This window comes from Cavia porcellus, unplaced genomic scaffold (genome assembly GCF_034190915.1).
Source record: "Cavia porcellus strain 051 isolate PalLab524CR breed Dunkin Hartley unplaced genomic scaffold, mCavPor4.1 scaffold_11, whole genome shotgun sequence".
In the NCBI taxonomy this organism is placed as follows: Eukaryota; Metazoa; Chordata; class Mammalia; order Rodentia; family Caviidae; genus Cavia; species Cavia porcellus.
In genome coordinates, this window is record NW_026947494.1 from 42,591,893 (window position 1) to 42,613,578 (window position 21,686).

The 21,686-nt window shown below is 33.0% G+C and overlaps 1 protein-coding gene and 1 pseudogene across 4 annotated transcripts in view; one reads left to right on the plus strand and one right to left on the minus strand.

Moving 5' to 3' along the window:
- Arl15 (ADP ribosylation factor like GTPase 15) overlaps positions 1–21,686 on the minus strand; it is a 431,626-nt gene that overhangs the window by 227,129 nt on the left and 182,811 nt on the right. For all 4 annotated transcript variants that reach the window (XM_063258140.1, XM_063258139.1, XM_013152886.3 and 1 more), the window contains one exon: positions 9,558–9,766. In XM_063258140.1, coding sequence (XP_063114210.1) covers positions 9,558–9,766 — 209 coding nt within the window. The remainder of the gene's footprint in view (positions 1–9,557; positions 9,767–21,686) is intronic.
- On the plus strand, positions 15,014–16,770 carry LOC111756976 (heat shock cognate 71 kDa protein-like; annotated as a pseudogene).

Consider the following 21,686-nt stretch of genomic DNA (forward strand, 5'->3'; position numbering starts at 1 on the left):
AATGCAGTATGCTAAATATGGTGAGAATATACATGCTATGGCAATAACAACGGAAATTCTTCCACTATCTATTCTCTAAAAATTCCCTTGCCAGCTCTTATTTTCATTTCATTCTTTGTTCTCCTTGTCTAAATTATACACAAGGTATCCATATTTTCCACTGTAGCCTCTTTCAGTAAAGGCTTATATTGGCTTCACATCCACAGTCCAAAATAAATAATATTTTATAAATTGTACATGTTAAAATTATACTATACAATGCAACCTCCATATTACTTCATAATTTATATGGAGAAACTTCTTCACACAAGGTTTAGCTGGTTTTAATTCTCATTTATGAAAATGATTCCAGTTATTTTATGAAGCTATTTATAATCTAAAACATTCTTTAGAAAGTATTATATTAAACTTTATAATCTTGTTTCAAGAGTGATATGTACTAAACTCAAACAACAGTATATACACTGTGTTTAGCACAGCTGAATACATTCACACACCCCCATATACTGATTTATAGAATTGTTCAAACAAAATAAAATCAAATTTAAGTCTTCTTTATTGCAATTTAGCAGAAAAATTATAAGGTTTTTGTTCAAGATTTATATGACACAAATTTAGGTTTTAGACTTTCTACTAAAGAAGGAAATTTTCACTCCACTTTTAAGATATTTTGGTATCAAATACAATGAATACCATGACAAGTTCAATTAGGGCAAAACTACTAGGTATCTTCAAAATGAAATGTTATTTTTGTTCATTAGCCCTTGTACAACCTCTGGTTGGTTTTAAAAGTCTGAATCACACTGTCAATCAAAATTAGGTAACATTTTTTTGAAAATATAAATACTGAAGGTGGTTATGTGACTGTTTAGAGTGTGACAAAGTAATGAATTCACGAAAAGAGATATTACTAAAGAAAGAAAAAGAATGAGAAATTGTAGATTCCAATAAATAAAAGGAGAAGGAGAAGGAGAGAAGGTTCAACAGGCAAATTATTCAGGTGTAGATTATTTCGCTTCTATCAGAACCTATGTACAGTGGAGAGTGACCACTTCCAAGGGGTATTTAGTCTATTTTTAGCATGACACATATCAAGCTCACTGTTCCATTAAAGGTATACATAATTTATAGACAAAAAAAAAAACAGTGAGGAAAAAATTTCCATTTCTAGTAGCAGAGTACCCTATCTCAAAATAGAACACTTATCTTTTATTATATGCTTTTGTTTTGAGGAGAAGGCCCAAAATACATGATTTTTGTATTTTTTGCTAACACAGAGATTTTTTGAAGTCACTACCAGAAATCAACTGATTTTCTTATTTGCTTTATTCATGTTTTGAATTGAAGATGTCTACCTCATTATAAACCTTGCCGGCTCCCCAAGTCTGGTTTCGATGTGATCACTGGTCAAAACCTTTAATTACAGTATATAGCTTGTGCAGTGCCTGGAAATTGATCTCAGGGTCAGTGGATCTTGCAGTTCCCCTCTTTCCATTCTTCTGAAGCAATATTGCTGAACTGAAGGCATTGTTCCAGCTTTCTGGTGTGCTCTGGCTGCTGCACATTATGAATAGCGTAGCAATCACTCTAGCAATTGGTTCTTCAACTGCCTTTAGGTTGTCAATTGTAATTCACTGGCTTCAAGCACCTTTTCTCTTTTCATTCTCTTGAGGTCTTTTATTACTTAATTTGCAATAATATTAGGGAATGTCTTTTTCAGACTTGTCACTAGTGCCCCACTGAGGCTAGAAGTACATTTGACTTTCATACAAGTGCCTATTAAAATGTTTCAATATTACCTTCATCTTTGTGACTTCTGATGTCAGTCTTCGCAGTTATCTTACAAGAAATTTTGCTTAATCCTTAAATCTTCTCTATAAAGAATTATCTTTAAAATATTCTTATTGGGGTTATTTTGTATAATTGGTGACTTTTTAAAATACCCAAAGGTAGAATTATCCATTTTTATAGTAAGAATTGAGTTTCCATATTTCCTCCCGTAATTATGTTCTATGCACTTTTGTAATATATGAAAATTACAATTTTGAGCTCTGTGCAACTCAAACAGAACTAAGAGATAATGGTCTCTGAATAGAAATTAGTACCTACATTCTCAGAATCTTTTAATAAGATTCTATACACATCCATTTAGAGATTACATAAGAAAAAGTTCAACTATTCAAAATAAGTTCCAGTGTTACTCATTACAGAACCAAAAGAAATTTTACTTTATTTTATTCTTAGGAGGAAGAATAAAAACACCTCTTGGACTACAGAAGAAAAATTCTTTAATGTATTATATCTCAAAACCTTAGTTCTGGACACAATCCAGCAGATTAACCCCTCTCATTAGGCTGTACCATCCCAGTGCAACCAAGGGTATTTTAAAGCAGACACTATGTAATAATAATAACAATAATTATCATAATGATAATAACTAACGCTTATTGTGCTTTTTATCTTCAAAGCACTTCACTGACATTATGTGACTATTTCTAAATTAATTTGATGTGACAAATATTTTATTAACTCTGTAAGTCATGGGATGTGTGAATGAGTTTTGTTTTGGAAATGAAAAAAAAAAAGGAACTGAGGGTCAAAAAAATGCTACTGTTAACTTCAGCCTCAAAATGATTCACTGCCTTTATTTAATAAAGACTAAAGGAATACTCATTTTTATAAAAAGCAAAATTGAGATACAAAATGTAATGTTCATCATTATAATCATTCAAATCCACATTACTTCATAAAAACTAGAAAAAAATAAATACTAGTTAATAAAATTAGTCTAACTTCCTACTTATCATTATTATGAAATATAAAATGTTTAGAATGCAAAGTTTTAAATGTAAAAATGTTTTAAGATTTATCTAAATTTCACTAACGTAACAAGTTACATTGAAAGCCAAACGTTTTTATTAAATTGAATCAATACCTTAAATCCTTCTCAACTGGGAAATATAGTTTCATTATGTACCAAACACTATATGAGAAATATAAATAGTAACGACATTTTGCAAAGGAAGCAAATGAAACAAGCAATTATTTAAAAATGCATTAAAAGAATATTATTTGGTAAAGATGACCCACCACTTTCTATGAGGAATTTTGGGACTAGGTGGTATATTAGGTTTTCTATTGGAAAAAACAAATACAAGTAAAAAAAAAACATATAAAATGAAATATTACAAATATAATAATAGACTAAAGCCTTTAAAACCTATTAGCATTATCAAGAGTGGCAAGGATTTATGTAAATATGATTCCTGACTAATATTCAGAGATCAGGTTTGCTATAGGAGAAAACTGAAATTTTTATTTTCAAAATAGATGAATTAGATTGAATAAAATAAGAGTTCAGAAATCTGGATTAAAGTCAACAGCACTTATTCAGTAGAAAAGCACGTGAAATAAGATCTAAGAGTAGTCATTCTCTCAAGCAGCATATACTCAGTAGAGAGAAAAAAATATACCATAATTTCTATCCTTCGGAGAATTGTAATGATTAACAGGTAAACATAAAAGTTAAAAGGCAATCAAAAGCCAGGTGTGATGGAAGACACCTACAATCCCAGCACTCAGGAAGCTGAGCCAAAATCACTGCAAATTCAAGACCAAACTGGGTTATATAGCGAACTGCTATTTCAAAATGAACAAAAAACTGGTAATCAATTTCAATTATTATGATTTTGATAATCCTGCATACCAGGAGAAATCAGAAGGGAGTATCTAATTCAAGAAAAGCAATCAGGATGATTTCTTTATAAGACATAATTTGAGGTGGCTTTCCTAGGGATAAAGGAACATGGGTGTGACTAAGTAAAAGGAATCTAGTTATCAAGAATATTAGCATATAAGATCTGCTGGATTTCCTCTGATTGAGAAGAAATTAAAATAGTAATAGTTTTTAACAGGGGTATCATGAAAAATACATGGAAATTTGTTCTGGTGTGTGTTGAGAAACAAACGAAAAGGTTAATCTAAATATGTAAACTATCAGAATCTGCAGAGAAGCTCTGCAAAGACAAGAGAAAACAGGACAATGAACTATGTGGATATGGAAAATAAGTAAAGAGTAAAATTTTAAAAAGGCTTTAAAAATTTCCAAGTCTATGTGAAATGATAACATGCATATACTGAATAAAGGAAAAAAGTTGAAAATGATCTTGTAAGCAAATATAAGGAATAGATTCTTGCTTGGCCATGCACTGCCATAATTTCAAATGTATTTTTTTCATACCCTGCCTAAATAATCTTCTTTTTTTTTTTTTTCTTTTTATCAGTACCAGGGATTGAACTCACCACTGCGTGCTTGCAAGGCAGGTGCTTATGCCACCGAGCTAAATTCCCAGCCCCAATTTTCTTAATAAAATGGACTTTTCTTATATTACACATTTGCTAGGGAAGAATGTTATTCCCTTTCACTGCAAATAACACACATTCATCATATTACTAGTAGATGCAAGAAGCACAGAAACATGCAAGAAGAATGGTGAGAAAAAGTTGGAGAGATGTACAAAACAAGGATATCAAATAAAGGTACAATTTTTCTGAAGGAACACATATAAAAATGAAATGAATGTAAATAAATAAAACATTATGGCTATTTTAGTTATTCTCAGTTTAAATGTTGCTCTTTACACTTATAATGACATTTCTGCAACTAATGAAAGATAGCTAATTTAGTTTTCCTAATAGGCTAGTAAACATTTTAATGAGGTAACTAAGTCACATTCAATAGAAAACTGATTTTCAAACTCTTATTATTTTCTCAGAATTTAATTGTAATAGCATGGAATACATCTGTAAGGAATGGACAAAAATAATTTGTATCTTTCATGTCATTTTAGAATAACTATATACCCCATAAGGGAGTTTTCAAACTGCTTACACCAAAAGTATGTACATTGCTGTATGTGAAATCAAATCAGCACTCAAAAATGTTGCCAAGAGACAGGTCAAGATACTTGGAAACTCTTAAAAATTTAAAGTATATGATACTTCTTAATGATTACTTTACAAAAAACATTTTTCACAATATATAGGAAGTAATATATCAATCTAAATATTTTATGTGATTTTTACCAGTCCTTTGCATTTTCTAATAAAAGATTTCTCATTTAAAATCCAGGAAAGTATCTTGTTACTTCACAGAGCTACCAAAAAAGGGCTGAACTCTTGTTAAACATTGTAAGTATAAAATAAAAAATCTAAATTAAAGTATTATTATTTAGTGACACACACTGGAAATGGAAAAAAAGTACACAACATGGAAGTAAATTATAAATAAAAAGCACAGTTAAATGTGATAAGTTAAATACTATAAAAACATACTAACACTCTTGCAGAAGATTTTTAGACTAGAAAATGAAATCTGAAATTATTCCTGATGCAGTATTAAACACATTGTTCAAAAACTCTAAATACTTCCAGCTAAAACAAGGTAGATAAAAAGTCAGTAATGTTTATAATTATAAAAATTCTTTCAAGTACTCTTCTCACATTTATGTTCTACATAATACCAAATTCTACATACATCATAACAAACTAAATTATAATTATGTGAAATCTGGAAATACCATAATCACAAATTTTAAACATAAATTTTGATTCCCCAATTTAAAAGTGCTAAACTGGTAAATTATTCAACCATCAGATTAGACTTTAAAATTTTACTTCAAAATATTGTTTCAGTTTTCACATTTCTCAAGCAACATTTGCCTTAATAGAAAATATTCTGCAGAAGAGTACATTTGATATAGTATTTATGAAAAAGTTAAACACTTTTAAGTATATGGATTAAGGATATGGATAAACATCAAATTAGATGAGACTGCTAAAAATATGGACTATTTCTTTAACATTAATAAAATGTGTCAATTTACAAGCTACAGTAATACTCAACAAAATGAAAATAAGACTTTAAAAATTCAAGAGGTAAAAGAACCACAATCAGCAACTTGTGTAAAGGGAAAATAGGAATATATTTATTGCATGTATTGGCTACTACATCAACTTCTCATAAAATCTTCCTGACCTATAAAATAACTTCAGAGCAGAAGCATGCTCTCTCATGGGAGTTGTAAAACAAATTAGACACAATTACAATTCAATATAAATAAAAAGCCAACCTATTTACCCTTAAGATTTCTCATTTTATAGCTTTATCTTTTAAATTACACCAGATTTTCCCTGAACAGATCAAATGCACTACTTGGCATAATTATTAATTTTTCTAGTATGTTTTCTATAGAGAAAAATAGCTGATACAAGTGAATTCTGGAAAACTGTGGCAAATATACCTCCCCAAAGTGAACACAACAAGCAGCTGTTGCAAGAATTGCTTGGCTTTCACACAGTATATAAATTGTGTTCTTTTTCTCAGTATTGCTATTTTTATAGTATACTTGTTCAAAGAAAAAACAAACAAACACCACAGGATTCTACTAAAATTCTCAGTGTACAAAATCATAAAGGGAAATTAAGCTACTGACAAGATTCCAATTGTTTCTCAAAGGGCAAATAAAATAATTGGGCATACTGCCTCTGACTGGGGGTTTCATATCAATTTTAACCACTGTCTTTATTTTTTAACTTGGTGCATCACAGAAACATAGCAGCATTCATACTAGGAGAGGGGACTGAAAATTTACCTTCTTGGTGATTTTTACTTTTTCCTGGAATTTCTGTGATAATTCTTATTCCTCTGGGTTTCAATGGTTTCTATCTACTTCTAAAGTCAATAATACTCTGACATCCTCATTAAACAAATGAACTCTTAAGGTTTAACTTCAGTGACAGAATAATGACCCATGTTCTGCGTAAACCATCATATAATAATTTTCAGTTAGGGGAGAGCCAGTAAGCCTTCATGGCTTATTGTCTTTTTTCTTAAGTGTACCAACAAGTTAGTCAGTGCTCTTTGGTAAGCTGACTGCACCTCCTTTAATTCTTAAAGAACAGAATTTTGCCTAAAATTCACAACCATTTTACAGAATAAAATTCCATCTTTTTAACATTTGGAAATTTCACAACCTGTTCACAAATACACAGATGCAGTAACCTTATGAATGAAATAATAAAAAACGAGTGTGTTTAAACCTATTTCAAGTAACATTAGACTTTACATGCTTCTCAATTTTTCTACTCAAAGAAAAGTTTGAAATTATTATTTCTACTGAAGATTCAGATTCACAACTCTATTTTATGCTAACAATAACAAACTGATTTAATTTTTAAAACATTCCTGAGAACATTTCAACAAGGCATTATAATACACTACACAGAGAAACCTCTTTGTCATTAAGTGGGAAAGATAGTAAGCTTCCCTTTCCTTTTTGGGCAACTCCATAACTATTGTATTATGAGCATTTTATTATGCTTCCACAAACTTCAAGGTCTATAAAGGAATCTATCTGTACATCTTAATAAATTACTCAAATTGTTAACATCAACCTGTATATGTTTATATAACCACAGCAAAAATGTTTTGCATAAACCACTTTTCAAAATGCTACTATATAAATTTTGTGAGAAAAATGTTTACAGAAAATTAATTTAAAAATTGATATAAATGAAAAAGAGGAAGAGGGGTTGAAGGGAGAGCAAAGGAATAGGGGAAAAAAAAGAATCAAGATCTATCAGGCACAAGTACAAATTTTTTTTCTTATGATGAAAGTGATCATTGTATGTACCTAAATACACCAATAAACTTAATTTTTATAAAAGTCAGTTTGATATGCTCCAGTATATATGTTTATAATTGTTTTCAAACAATATCTAAGACCAATCTCAGTTAAAGCCATTTGTCTTCACAAAATAGTAATCACAGAAAATGGGGGTTGGTATATTTGCTCTTTTCCTAGCATAGTTGGCTAATCTACCCAAGGAATACTCAGTAGCAATTAACTGCCAAAAGCTTCCTTCATGTAATGTGAAAGTCTTTACTTCCTATAGGTGATTACTATGAATCATATATTGGTTTTAAATAAAATATTTGTCTCAATTATATGAGGTCTACAGGAAAGTTTCTTTAAAAGAAAAATTAATCTATTATCAGGTATTATAAGTAACTTGTAAATACGTGATTTGAGGTTACAGATATTATATATCTGCTTCATACATGCTTTATATTTAAACACAGACTGCCTGTCTATATTCTATAATGTAACCATATATTTTTCACTATAAATATCAGAACAATATATTTTCAGCAAAGCATGTTATATCATAAATTATGTTACATGTATAACAATCCATCATTGCATACTACTATACCCATTTCATAGACAGAAAAATCTAACAGTGAAACACTAAAAGATTTACCTAAGCCAAGAGAAAGGTTCTACAATTATATGAGCAAGATCCACATAATGATGATACTCTAAATAATTTTTTCTAGCTATTTGTTTCTTTAATTACCAAATATGAGTTCTTTTTCTAAAATCTACAAGAAAAGAATGTTAAGTACTTAATGCTGAATAAGGTACCTAAAGACAAACAGGAGCTCTAATAATGAACTGATTTTTTAAAATTATTTTTCTAAAAAAAAACAAAAACTGTCCAGCTATGTCTCTCTTCTGCTTCACACTTTAAACATCAAAGTAAATTACCCAAACTAATCCCGCTCACAGTAATTCACATTATTCTCATTTTATAGGTGAGAAGCCAAGCACAAGAACAAAGTTATTTAACATGGGTCACACACTAACTGGACAGGGGATCTGGAGTTAAAACGTATATGTTGGTTCTTCATCTATTTTTTAAAATAAATGGCAATGTTGTTCCTATTAATCATCTTATTCCAAGGCTGCTTGGGTAAGCACACAATTTCCTGAAGGACAGGAGAAATATATACTCAAAAGTATGAGTCTACAGGGATACAATGAGATTTCATTTTACTGTACTTAGGTTATAAGCATTATTATTTAAGTTTTAAAACCTACTCATATCTTACTACTTTAGTACCATGAACTAGAAGCTTGGCTGAATGAGACACTAATTATTTGTTCAGAATTATTTGACTTTATAGGAGAGACATAAGCTATAAAACAAATGAAAATGAGAAAATTAAAGAGTGGATCCTTATCAACATGTACTTAATGACTTGGAATTGACATCAATTTTCAGACTGGACAATAAGACCCATTCCCATTTCAGAGGGACAAGAACATGACATTTGAAGGCAAGCAATGCAAAAAAATATGCACAAATTATTTGAAAATCTGAAAAGAAGAATGAATTAAATTGGTGGAGTTAAAAAAATTAAACAGGTCTTTAGCCCTTTAAAATAGATGAAAATAATACCTAGGTAGGTTTTATAACTTTTGATAGACAGTTAAAAAACAATTTGTACAGTATTCTTCAAATAGGATCAGGAATGTAAATACCTACCAAACTGAGATAGGGTTTCAAAAAAAAAAAAAATCATGGTTTTAAGATCAAAATAGCACAACTGCATATCCCTAAATATGTGAATCATTTCATATTCCAGTATAGTAGCAGTATTCCACAAACAAACAAGGTAAACAAAAAGCCATCACATTAAAGAAACATACCTCCTGCACTGAGCGTGCAGCTGGCTTATCTTGATGATTGGCCAATATTAAAAATGGTAAAGTGCATAACTGTGGGTGCTGAAGAGCTGAGTGCAGTTCATTTCTAGCAGTTTCTAAATCATCCTCTGAAGAAGCACTGTCTAATACAAATATTACCCCTTGAGATCCTTGATAGTAGCGACTCCAGTATTTCCGGATATTATCAGCTCCTGTCAAAAACAAAACAAATTGTGATTTTGGAAATGATTTTCAGAAATTGAAAAATGTTCCAAACAGTAATTACTGCTGGAACTTTTTCAAAATTCAGTTTGAAAGTCTATAGGATGGAATAGAATTCAAATCTAGAACAAGAAGAGGCAGTGATGGGTGAGAACAAAGGTGGTAGCACCAGTGGCGAGGGTCTTGAAGAACAGAAAATTTTGAGTCATTCTTCATGACTTTTACATCAAATTATGTGAGAAAGAATCAAGGTAAGATTTAAAGTCCAAACAATGTTTTTAGACTCTGCTTGAGAGCCCTAAATATACTACATTTTCTACGAATTGAGTATAGACCTGAGAGTGTCACCCAGATGCTCACCAACGCTTCTCATTTGTCACATTTATTTGGTGACAATTTGATAGAATTGTATCATGGTTTGAAGTATCTCTCCAAAGTTTAAGTGTTGGAAACTTAATCTGCAAATTTTATGTTCATGGTATCTGGAAGTAGGGCCTTTCAGAAATAATTAGTGATTAGATGAGATAATAGGAGTGGCGACTCCATGATATGTAAGAAGAGAGATCCAACATGGCACACTCGCTCTGTCTTGCCATATAAAGCTTTCTACACATTAGAAGACTCTCATCAGATGCAGATTCTTAATCTTGGACTTCTAAGCCTCTAGAACTGTGATACATAATTCTTCTTCTTTAAAAATTACTCAGTCTGTGATATTCTGTTATAACAACAGAAAGAGGACTAAGATAAATTGCTAGCTTAGCTGCACAGCCTTATATTACTCCATCTAGAGGATAGAGATATTTCTAATATACTGATTATAAATTAAGTGCAGTCAAGAGAAACTAGGAGTGAAAGAAGTAAGATAAAGAGAAGAATCTTGGCAAAGATGTTTTCAGAAATCTAGCCTCGGCTTGATTCCATAAAGGACTCTGGAGCTTTGATGGAACCACAGAAGTTGTTCAGTCCAGAGGCAAGAAGGCCGGTGTTACAACTTTGTATCATCATTGTCTGTGAGTCATCTTGAGGAGCAGGAAAGGTTTGGAGCCTGACCTCATAATCTCCCAGACATACTTGGTTGAGACAATTAACCGTCAGCCAAGAGCAGGTCTCTAGCGAAGTATACAGGTATGAGTCATTAGCAGTCAATACCCACAGCAGCTGAGAGATGGATGCATGGGCCTAGAAAAGGAAATCTGGGTAGGACACCAATAATGTCTGCTACAAACTACATTCAGATGCTCTCCATATGCTAAAGAATCACTCTAAGCTTTGGGGATGAAAGTGGAAGTGGTGTTACCCAGTGATAACCATAACAACAAAATTACTGTGTGCACACTTAGCTGTATGCAAGTTTGCCATGAATTTACTAACATAAGGATATGCAGCACACATTTTTTATCATAATATATCAAACATACTTTATTAAAAATTCCACAGAGCTAGTTAGTGCATACAGAATGTTGCTATCAACTAGCACAGTTTTGATATGACTGATGGTGTTTCCGAGTGTTTTATAGATATTAACACATTGAACCTCTGGAAACCTAATCAATAATGAATATACTGTTACACTCTTTGCACATCAATAGAGAAACTAAGACACAAAGAGATTATGTAGATAATCTTGCCCAAAGTTATAAACCTAAGTATATTTGTCTCATGTAATTGAAACAGATCATCGATCATAGGGAATAGGGTAAATTTATTATTCTACTACCACATAAACTAGGGGGATGAGATTTTAAAAAGTACTTAAGTACATATATTTAATATATAATACATAATATTTACAATATAATTTAGATAAATATTAATGCACAGAGTAGTAATATGTCCAAAATCATTTTCTAATCAATTAATTCAATAAATAGTTCTTAAATACTCACTAAAATAGCATCTGAAAAATGTTTAGAAAGCTATTATTTATCTTAGCTCACACTATCAAATCCTGTAAAGTAATATAATCACATTGAGGCCTGCATACCAATTAAAGGGAATATGTGTGACCACATATTCTCATACACTGAGGCAAGTATAAGAGAAGAATATTGGTTCTTTAATTGAAAATTCATAGACATAATGAAAATCTAACTCACGTAATCAGTTCTTTAAATGAGAAACAATATTTTAATTTGCCATATTCAGAAATACATAAAATACTTAAAAATAGTGAAATAAAATGAAACAGGTCTAATGGCAGCATTGGTAGATTACTTCAATCCCAAACAGAAACAATGTAATTTTTCCAAATGTCTTTTATATGACTAATGTGGACATCATTTTGAAAAGACCTTTTTGTTAAATTTCCTGAAACAAAGTCTTCTTCTCAATCTTCATATTTAATTCTTCATAAACACCGAACTTGGAATTCTAAATTCCAGTATATCTTCCTGTCAGTGGTTACGGTCAGTAGCAACCTAATCCAGATTGAGGCCAAAGAAACCAGCAATGAGGTGAACAGTGGCATAAAATTTAGTGAACTGTATCACTAGATTAAAACAAGAAATGACTGAGTCATCAATCGAAGGTGCCAGGAGCTTTGAGAAGTGATAATAATTGTTACTAAGGTTACAGACACCTGTTGAATGCTGACATCCCAACATTCTCAACCCACAAAGAAGATCCAAAAGGAATAACAAACACAGGGAATAGCATCCAACACAGCCCAAGACAACACATTTTAATGACTAAAATTTGTATGCTCTGTGGCATAGTGCAATTGATATATAAAGGTTTAGACACAAAACTCAAACCGGGTTTATGTTTTATATACTTAGATTTAAAATAAGGAGAAGTCTCGACAGTAGAGGAATTTAGTGGAATGTGATGTCAAATGTCCTTATTACTCTAGGTCCAATGCTCTCTTACTAAATTGGGAATTTAAGAGCTTACTCTGAAAGCCAATCAGGAGAATCAAGCTCAAAATACTATAGTAGGAGTGAAGGGAGACGACAAAAGCATAACATGCCCTCATTAAGGAAGTTCATTTCTGTGCCCCACTATGAATGTTAACAATATTTTCTCATTATTGATGAATTCATTCACTGCAGATATTTACTGTACAGCTGGCATTATTCTAGGTAATGGTGTACAGCAGTAAATAAAAAAGACAAAAATTTCAGTCTTTATAATGCTAACAGCTGAGCCAGTCTATCACGAGAGAGATTAAAAATATCAGGGCTCATTTCTCTCTTGCTGTAACATGGTCACAGAATTCATATCTGGCCAACTGGGATGCGGAGGTGCTGGGAAATTTTTCCTCCTCAATAAAAAGAGAGGCGTCCTTTCTCTCATAGCTTTTAGTCTTTAGGTGGTAAGCTGATGCTTCAAGGAGTATTACCTCTCTAGCAACCTTGAAAGAGTCATGCCTACATACTAAAAGATACCCATATTAGAAGACAGTCTGGATCCTTGAGAACAATGCAATATAACACATCTTACTACTCAAACTATAAGAACTACTTATGAGAGCACAGTAATACTTATTGTTCAAATCAGTTTTTAAAAAGACAATTTTGTAATTTGTAATCAAAGAAATGCTAAGTTCCTTCATGTTAAATTAAAAGGTTATAAATTCCTTAACAGCTTTCTTTGAAAGATGGAACCAAAAAGTTTAAAAACAGATATTAGAAGTCAATAATAAAAACAGTTACTGAAAATTACCTTTATGGAAAATTTAATCTCTAGACTAGTGCTGTCCAAGTGAATGCAGTGACAAAAATTTTCTCTGTGTTTTCCAATAATGTAGTCACTTAACCACATGTGGCTGCTAAGCACTTGGAATGTGCTTAGTATAAATGAGAAACTGAAATGTTTATTTAATTTTCAATATAATTTAGAGTTAAAAGAGTTAAAAATGTCACAAGGTGATTAGCAACTTTTGGCTAGACAGTGTCTCTACATGTATCAATAACTGTCTGCTGACACAGTTACTGTTAGAAACATTATGAAAGAGCAATTAGAGAGACCTAATTCTGTTTCAAAAAGCAGGAGCAACAGTGTCTTGCTGGTATAGAAGGTGCTGCAGCCATTCTAATTCAGAGATGGCTTTACTGAGGGCAACTGACAAAGGCCTATGCCACAGGCTGGCTGGGACTGCTCTCAGCAACTGTAAAAGCAGAAAGAATAGGATGAGAACACATCATAATGTCTCCTCTCTCCATCCTCTTACTACAGACCTAAAAAATTAAAAGAAAGTAATAACAATTTCCATCTGAATGAATGAAGATAACCTTAGCAGTATTTCTTTGAGAGGAATTTCCAGCAAAGGAGAAAACATCTGAAGAGTAGGAGAAGGAGAGGAGAAGGAAGAGTAATGATCTTGAATTTTCCTCATTCCTTCTATCAAATTTCAATCTATTTTACATAGTGCTATCTTGTGATTCTCTTTTATAAAACAGCCTCATTTAATCTGTGTTTATAAATTGAAATACTAAGAATTCAGGAGGGACTAAAACATACACATATAAAAAACTGTCATACAGATCTCTCTACACAATACACACACATGCTCATACATAGTTAAAACAAAAATAATTGGAGTTCTCTTTCAATGAGTGATACAAAGTATAAAAATACAAATACTTAAAGTATGGTTCTCTACAGAAATTTATAATTCCTATTTTGCTTTTCAAAAAGTCAATAAAATACATTAGATAATAAAATTTCCTAGAAAAACGAGAAGTTGTGAATGCTTTATGAAAACAAATTTGGTTTGCAACAATGAAGAGGAATCAGAAGAGTAAACAACAGTGGAGCTGAAGACTAGTCTCCAGAATACAAGGAGATCTTAGTGAACATCGACAGGGAAATAACAGGCGATGATTATCTAGTCATCATGTGGTCCTAGAATATTAACACTACATAAGGAGCTCACTCCATAAGGAGCTTCCAGCCATTACTCTTTTTTACTCGTTAGCCTTTTTTATCCTCACTTAAGGAAGAAACTGGTGAAGAGAGAGAGAGTAAACATCTTGCTCTGAGTCCAGTTGATAGGTGACAGGTTTAAAAATCAAACTTTGGGGTCTCAGTGAACACACCAGCAACATAGCAGGTTTTTGTGTGTCCTCTTCACCAGCAGAGGTGGGTCTATAAGCAAGCAACCATGTCAAAGGGATCAGTGCTGTTGGCACTGATCTTGGCACCACCTACTCCTGTGTGGGTGTCTTCCAGCATGGAAAAGTGGAGATCATTGCCAATGATCATAGAAATTGAATCACCCCAAGTTATGTCGTTTTCACTGACACCAAATGACTGGAGACGCTGCAAAAAATCAAATAGCAATGAACCCCATCAATACAGTTTTTGATGCCAAGTATCTGATTGGATGTAGATTTGATGATGCTGTTGTCCAGTCTGATATGAAGCGTCGGCCCTTCATGGTGGTGAACAATGCAGGCAGGCCCAAGGTTCAAGTAGAATACAAAGGAGAGACGAGCTTCTATCCAGAGGAGGTGTCATTTTTTGGTGCTGACAAAGGTGAAGGAAATCACAGAAATTTATCTTGGGAACACTGTTACCAATGCTGTGGTTACTGTGCCAGCTTACTTTAATGATTCTCAGCATCAGGCAACCACAGATGCTGGAACTATTGCTGGTCTTAATGTACTTAGAATTATCAATAAGCAACAGCTGCTGCTATTGCCTATTGCTTAGACAAAAAGGTTGGTGCTGAAAGAAATATGCTGATTTTTTACTCAGGAGTGACAATTTTGATGTGTCAAATCTCATTATTGAAGATGGAATCTTTGAAGTGAAATCTAAAGCTGGAGACATCCACTTAGGTGGAGAAGATTTTGACAACCATTTTATTGCCGAATTTAAGCACAAGCATAAGAAGGACATCAATGAGAACAAGAGAGCTGTCCGCCAACTTCATACTGCATGTGAATGAGCTAAGAGAATCCTTTCTTCCAGCACCCAAGCTAGTATTGAGATTGATTCCCTCTATGAAGCATTCGACTTCTATACCTCCATTACTCATGCTCGATTTGAAGAGTTGAATGGTGACCTGTTTCATGGCACTCTTGACACGTCACAGATCCATGACATTGTCCTGGTGGGTAGTTCTACTCATATTCCCAAGATCCAGAAACTTCTACAAGACTTCTTCAATGGAAAAGAATTGAGTAAGAGCATCAACCCTGATGAAGCTGTTGTTTATGGTGCAGCTGTTCAGGCTGCCATTCTATCTGGAGACAAGTCTAAAAATGTCCAAGATTTGCTGCTTTTAGATGTCTCTTCTCTTTCTCTTGGTATTGAAACGGCTGGTGGAGTCAAGACAGTCCTCTTCAAGCGTAATACTACCATTCTTACTAAGCAGACACAGACCTTCACTGCCTACACTGACAACCAGGTTGGTATGCTCATTCCAGTATATGAAGGTGAGTGTGCCATGACCAAGGATAACAACCTGTTTGGCAAGTTTGAATTCATAGGCATATCTCCCATACCCCATGGTGTTCCTCAGATTGAAGTCACTTTTAATATTAATGCCAATGGCATCCTCAACTCTCTGCAGTGAACAAAAGTCCAGGCAAAGAGAACAAGATTACTATCAATAATGATAAGGGCTGTTTAAGCAAGGAGGACATAGAGCATATGGTCCAGGAAGCAGATTAAGTACAAAGCTGAAGGTAAGAAGCAAACGGACAAGGTGTCCTCCAAGAATTCACTGGAGTCCTATGCTTTCAATATGAAAGCAACTGTTGAAGATGAGAAACTTCAGGACAAGATCAACGATGAAGATAAACAGAAGATCCTTGACAAGTGTCAAGGACATCGTCAACTGACTGGATAAGAATCAGACTGCAGAGAATGAAGAATTTGAACGTCAGCAGAAGGTGCTGGAGAAAGTCTGCAATCCCATCATTACCAAGCTGTACCAGAGTACAGGGGGCATGCCTAGAGGAATACCTGGGGGTTTCCCTGGTGGAGGAGCTCTTCCCTCTGGTGTGTTTCCTCAGGACCCACCATTGAAGAGGCTGATTAAGCCAACCCCAAATAGAGTGAGTTTAGCATTCTTCCACAACAGTAATAAAATTGAAAACTAAATCTGTAGTAAATTCTGTGGCAGTTATTAAAGTTTAGTTACTATAGTAAAGTACTAGGCATTCTCAGTAGTTGAACAATGGAACATATACACAGGGAAAAGATAACACTGCACTTTATAAGCACTATACTGTAAGTGGAAATGCAATGTCTCCAATAAAACTTTAAAATTGAAAAAAAATCAAACTTTGGACCATTTGATTTCTAAGACCATATTTTTCCATTCTAATAAATGGGACTGCTTTTCAGAGAATGTGCAAAGCTCCAATGTAATGGAAACGAAGGGAATGTTTTGTGTGAATAAGCATGCGTATTTATGAAACGTGTCCACAGGCTTAAAGAAGGATCAAGAAATACTGAGGAGAAAGAGAAAAGGCATTCCAGTTTGGGGGAGGAGGATGGCAGAGAATGTAAGGAATAAATTAGGACTGGTTAGGTAGAAGGGGATAGTGAAGAGAAGGAACATATAACATGAAATCTGAGTTAGTGATAAAATAAATGCCTGATTTGAAGACAGCACATGGATGAGTCGGTAAGACAGGCAAAGTGTTTGGGCTATATTCAGAAGTCAAAGAAGAACTACTGAGCCCTAAGGAATATTATTTGTCTTATTCTTATCTTCCTGAAGGGCCCTGTCTACAATTCATTGCCAATTAGTACTTACATTGGACAATACCCTCTACCCGTATCTTGAACTTCATCCAAGTTCAACCTATCAAGCCTCCAGAACTTACACAGCCTTGTACACTTCTGGATATATAGTTAACTGCATGGCTTGAAAAAGATTAGCTTATTAAATTATGCCTATATTACTAGACATCCCCAAAGAAAATGAGAGAAAGGGGGGAAAAAACAAAAGCTAAAAGACAGCAAAGAACCACATAAACAAACAGCTTCTGTATTATATTTTAGGTTTCCCTGGTCAACACAATTTGAAAAGTGAATATGATAAATAGTAGTGGCACAGTCGGGAAGCAAAACAGACTAAGAAACAACAGGCAAAAGGAAGATTGGGAACAGGGGCACAGTGAAGAAAAATCAAGCTAAAAGTTAAGGTGAAAGCCTGAGTTTAATCCTGCCGGAATATTAGCAGCCAGCACACAGCACACACTGGGGTGAAGGAGTCTGGTATCTTAACTATCTCCTTGTCACACCTCCATCAGTTTGTTAGCTGAAGGCTTTTGAGGGCAGGCAGTAATCCCTTAGAACTTCCAGCTCTTCTAAGGCACCCAGGTAAAGTAGGCTTCCCCAACCAGAAAAAAAGCCTGCTGGCAAAAATCCAAGGTATAGGCAGCTCAAAGGCAGTCTGATGCCCACAGAAACGGGGTGATTGGTAAGACTCATAGAGGGCTTCTAAAGAATAGCATATTGCATTTCAATTTAGGCCATTTCACCAGCTACTGACTCAGAAGCAGACAGTACAAAAATATATACATTAGTATGCAGAAGTAAGGACTAAGACTTGGTTTACAAAACATTCATAAACTTTAGAGGAAAAAAAAAGTCAATGAGTTAGCTAATATTAAGCAGCAGCTCTCAAAACATGGTCTCTGAGACTCTTTCAGTAAGCCCAGGAGATCAAAACTATTTTAAGATATTATTTGTGGTTTTCATTGTGTTGACATGTTGACTTGTGCTACAAAAGCAATGATGAAGAAAACTGTAGAGATTTAGTGTGGATGGGGGTACAGGCACAGACAAGCAGGTACTGTTTTTAACTATAAACTTATAAATGAGGAAAAGGCCAATTTCATCTAAGAATTATCAAGTAGTAAAAGTTAATAGTTTTATTAAATAACATACACATTTTAAAGTATTCTAAATGGAGAGAATCCAAGAAACATTTTTGCTGTACAACAAAGTAGATAGTTGTTTTAAGTACAAATGTGTACAACTGTTTGTCTTGTAAATTAAACTTTTTTTTCCTCTCAGAACGCCTTTTCGACTCGGAATTTCAACTGACATTTATGATTACTCCAATTTGAGTATTTAACATCTTGAAAAATGGATGTGTAAGCTTGTTACTTGAAGGAAAAGGATAGTATTCATTGTCAATGATCAACTTTGTTTTCAAGTAAAAAGACACCTTTGATAAACTCTTTTCTGCCATAGTAAGCTTGACACATTCCCAAAGATGAGATTCATAGCAATACTGATAATTACACTGCAGTGAGGCAACACTTAAAAGAATCAATGAATTGGGGCTGGGGGTTTAGCTCAGCGGCATAAGCGCCTGCCTTGAAAGCAGGCAGTTGTGATTTCGATCCCCGGTACTGATAAAAAGGAAAAAAACAACAACAAAAAAAAAAACCCACAAAAAACAAAAAAGAATCAATAAATTAATATTTCCCAAATGACCACAATGCTGTAAAACCATGCTACATTAAAAATATACTCAAAGAACAAGACCAGTGGATGTTAATTAACTAAAGAAAATTCATTTTTATGGTTTCAGAATCTATACTGCAACTGATATTCAAGAAATCACCACTTGAAAAATTTCAGTATAATCTCTAAGTAGGTATTCAACAATTATTTTACATACACAGCAAAGGAGAAAAGAAAGAAAAGATTTTATATGTATGTATACCACTAATCACTTAGTTGATCAAAAAGAATATTTTGTATTTTTATTGTTTGAGCATTCTTTCACACCTATATCTTATAATCTGAGCAACTACTTTGAAGATAACAATATGCAATATATTAACCATTGTTAATCTAGTATGTTGTTTTGAAATACTTTATTATCTTTTTTGTTTTTTCATTTTAAAATAAGAAAAAATACTATTGAAATTTCTTTTTGAACTTTACTTCTATATGAGACTGGGCTTTTCTTTCTATATTTCAACCAAAATTGGAATTATTTTCATCAGAAATATGTTATATTTGAATTTTGGTCTGATCCCATCTTCTGCACAAAGATATGAGAGATGGAACTAGGGATACTATCTCAAAACTATGAGGATCATATATACTATCTCAAAACTATGAGGATCATATAATCGAACTATTTCTCTGGTGTCTCAATATTAATTTTAATTTTAATACAATGTTAATGCACTTTAATTTCTCTTATCAAGAAAGATTATTACCAGATGTGCAGCAAAGGAACATGAACTTAAAGAAATGTAATCCCTGGGAGATTACAAAGCAGGTGGTCCTAGACTACCTTTTAAAAATTAAAATTATAAACTATGATAAGCTGATATACCAACTGCCTTCTTATATTATCTTCCTTCAACATAAATTTGCTACATCATAATATTCAATGTCAAGTACTAACCATCTTATTTGAGGATTTAACTACATTTTGGCACCTATCTCTCCTCTACATTCTCACTGTAGCTCACTCTAATCACTTTCTATTTGGATAACCATAAAAGGCTTTAATTTGCTTCTGCATAGATAAATTACTAACACTTTAGAAAACCAACTCAAATTGTTATCACTAATATACTAATTCTTGTCCTTCAGAAAACCCACTCATGTTATATCACCACTCTGCTCAAAAATACTGAGTGCTTATAACTTGAAGCTCCCAAACTGCATAGTTCAGCTCAACTTTGGCATTTCTTCTATATTTCTCTTATTGCTCTCCTTGCACATTCTGTAAAAGAACCTAACTTCTTGCTTTCCTAGAACAGGCATAAGTTTTTCAACCTCATTTTGTTTTGTCATGCAACAGGAGCCCAAATTCAAGCAGCAGCTGTCTTATTTTCTGACATAGTGGACATCAAGCTAAACTGATCAGAAGAGGCAAAAAAGATCACTACATACTAGATAAAGAAAAAATACTATAGGAAGAAAAAACATTTATATGTATATCAAATATCAAATATCAAATATGAGTATACCCAACTTCATAAAACAAATACACTGGACATAAGGCATCAAATAAACATCAACACAATTATGGTGTGAAACTTCATGAACCCACTATCAACTAGACAAAAAAAATTAAACATCAGAGTTGACTACACCTTCACACAAATAAATTTAATAAATATTTACAATGTTCAACCCAACAACAAAACATACACTCCTCTCAGTAGTACATGGAATGTTCCCCCAAATAAGACTATATACTAGCCCATAACTCTTGCTTAATTGAATACCCAAAGTCAACATTATCCCATCTGCATGATCAGATTATAGTGCAACGGTAGTAGAAATCAATAGCAAAAGAAACCATGGAAATATGCAAAGACATAGAGATTAAACAATACACTCTTGAAAAACCAATGACAAAAGACATTAGCTCTCAGAGTCAAACATTAACGCCAGCAGAATATGTCACAATCTAAGAGACACAATGAAAGCAGTCATAAGAAGGAAATTTATAGCTATGAATGCCCAAATTAGAAAAACAAAGCAAGCCCCAATAACCTAATAATACACCTCAAGGTCCTAGTAAAATAAGAATAAATTCCAAAGCTAGTACAAGTTAGCCAACTTTAAAAATCACAACAGAAATTAAGGAAATTGAGACTAAAATATCAACGTAAAAATGCAGTGACTCGAATAGTTAGTTCTTTAAAAGCATAAGCACAACAAACACACTATTAGCCAACCTTACTCTCTCTCAAAAAAAGACTCAATGAAATTAAAAATGAGAAAGGTGAAATCACAATATATATGTTCATCAACAGATGAATGGGTAACAAGCATGTGTGACTTGTAATAACACAGAAGAGTACTAGTCTGCCATAAAGGAAGTTAAATTTCAGTCATTTATAGAAAAACAGAGACCATATTTTTCTTTCATTTTTTACAAGAAAACAATATAAAAGAACCTCAAAACAAGACCATAGTTTTAAGTGAAATAAGTCAGACATACAAGTTTAAATATCAGTT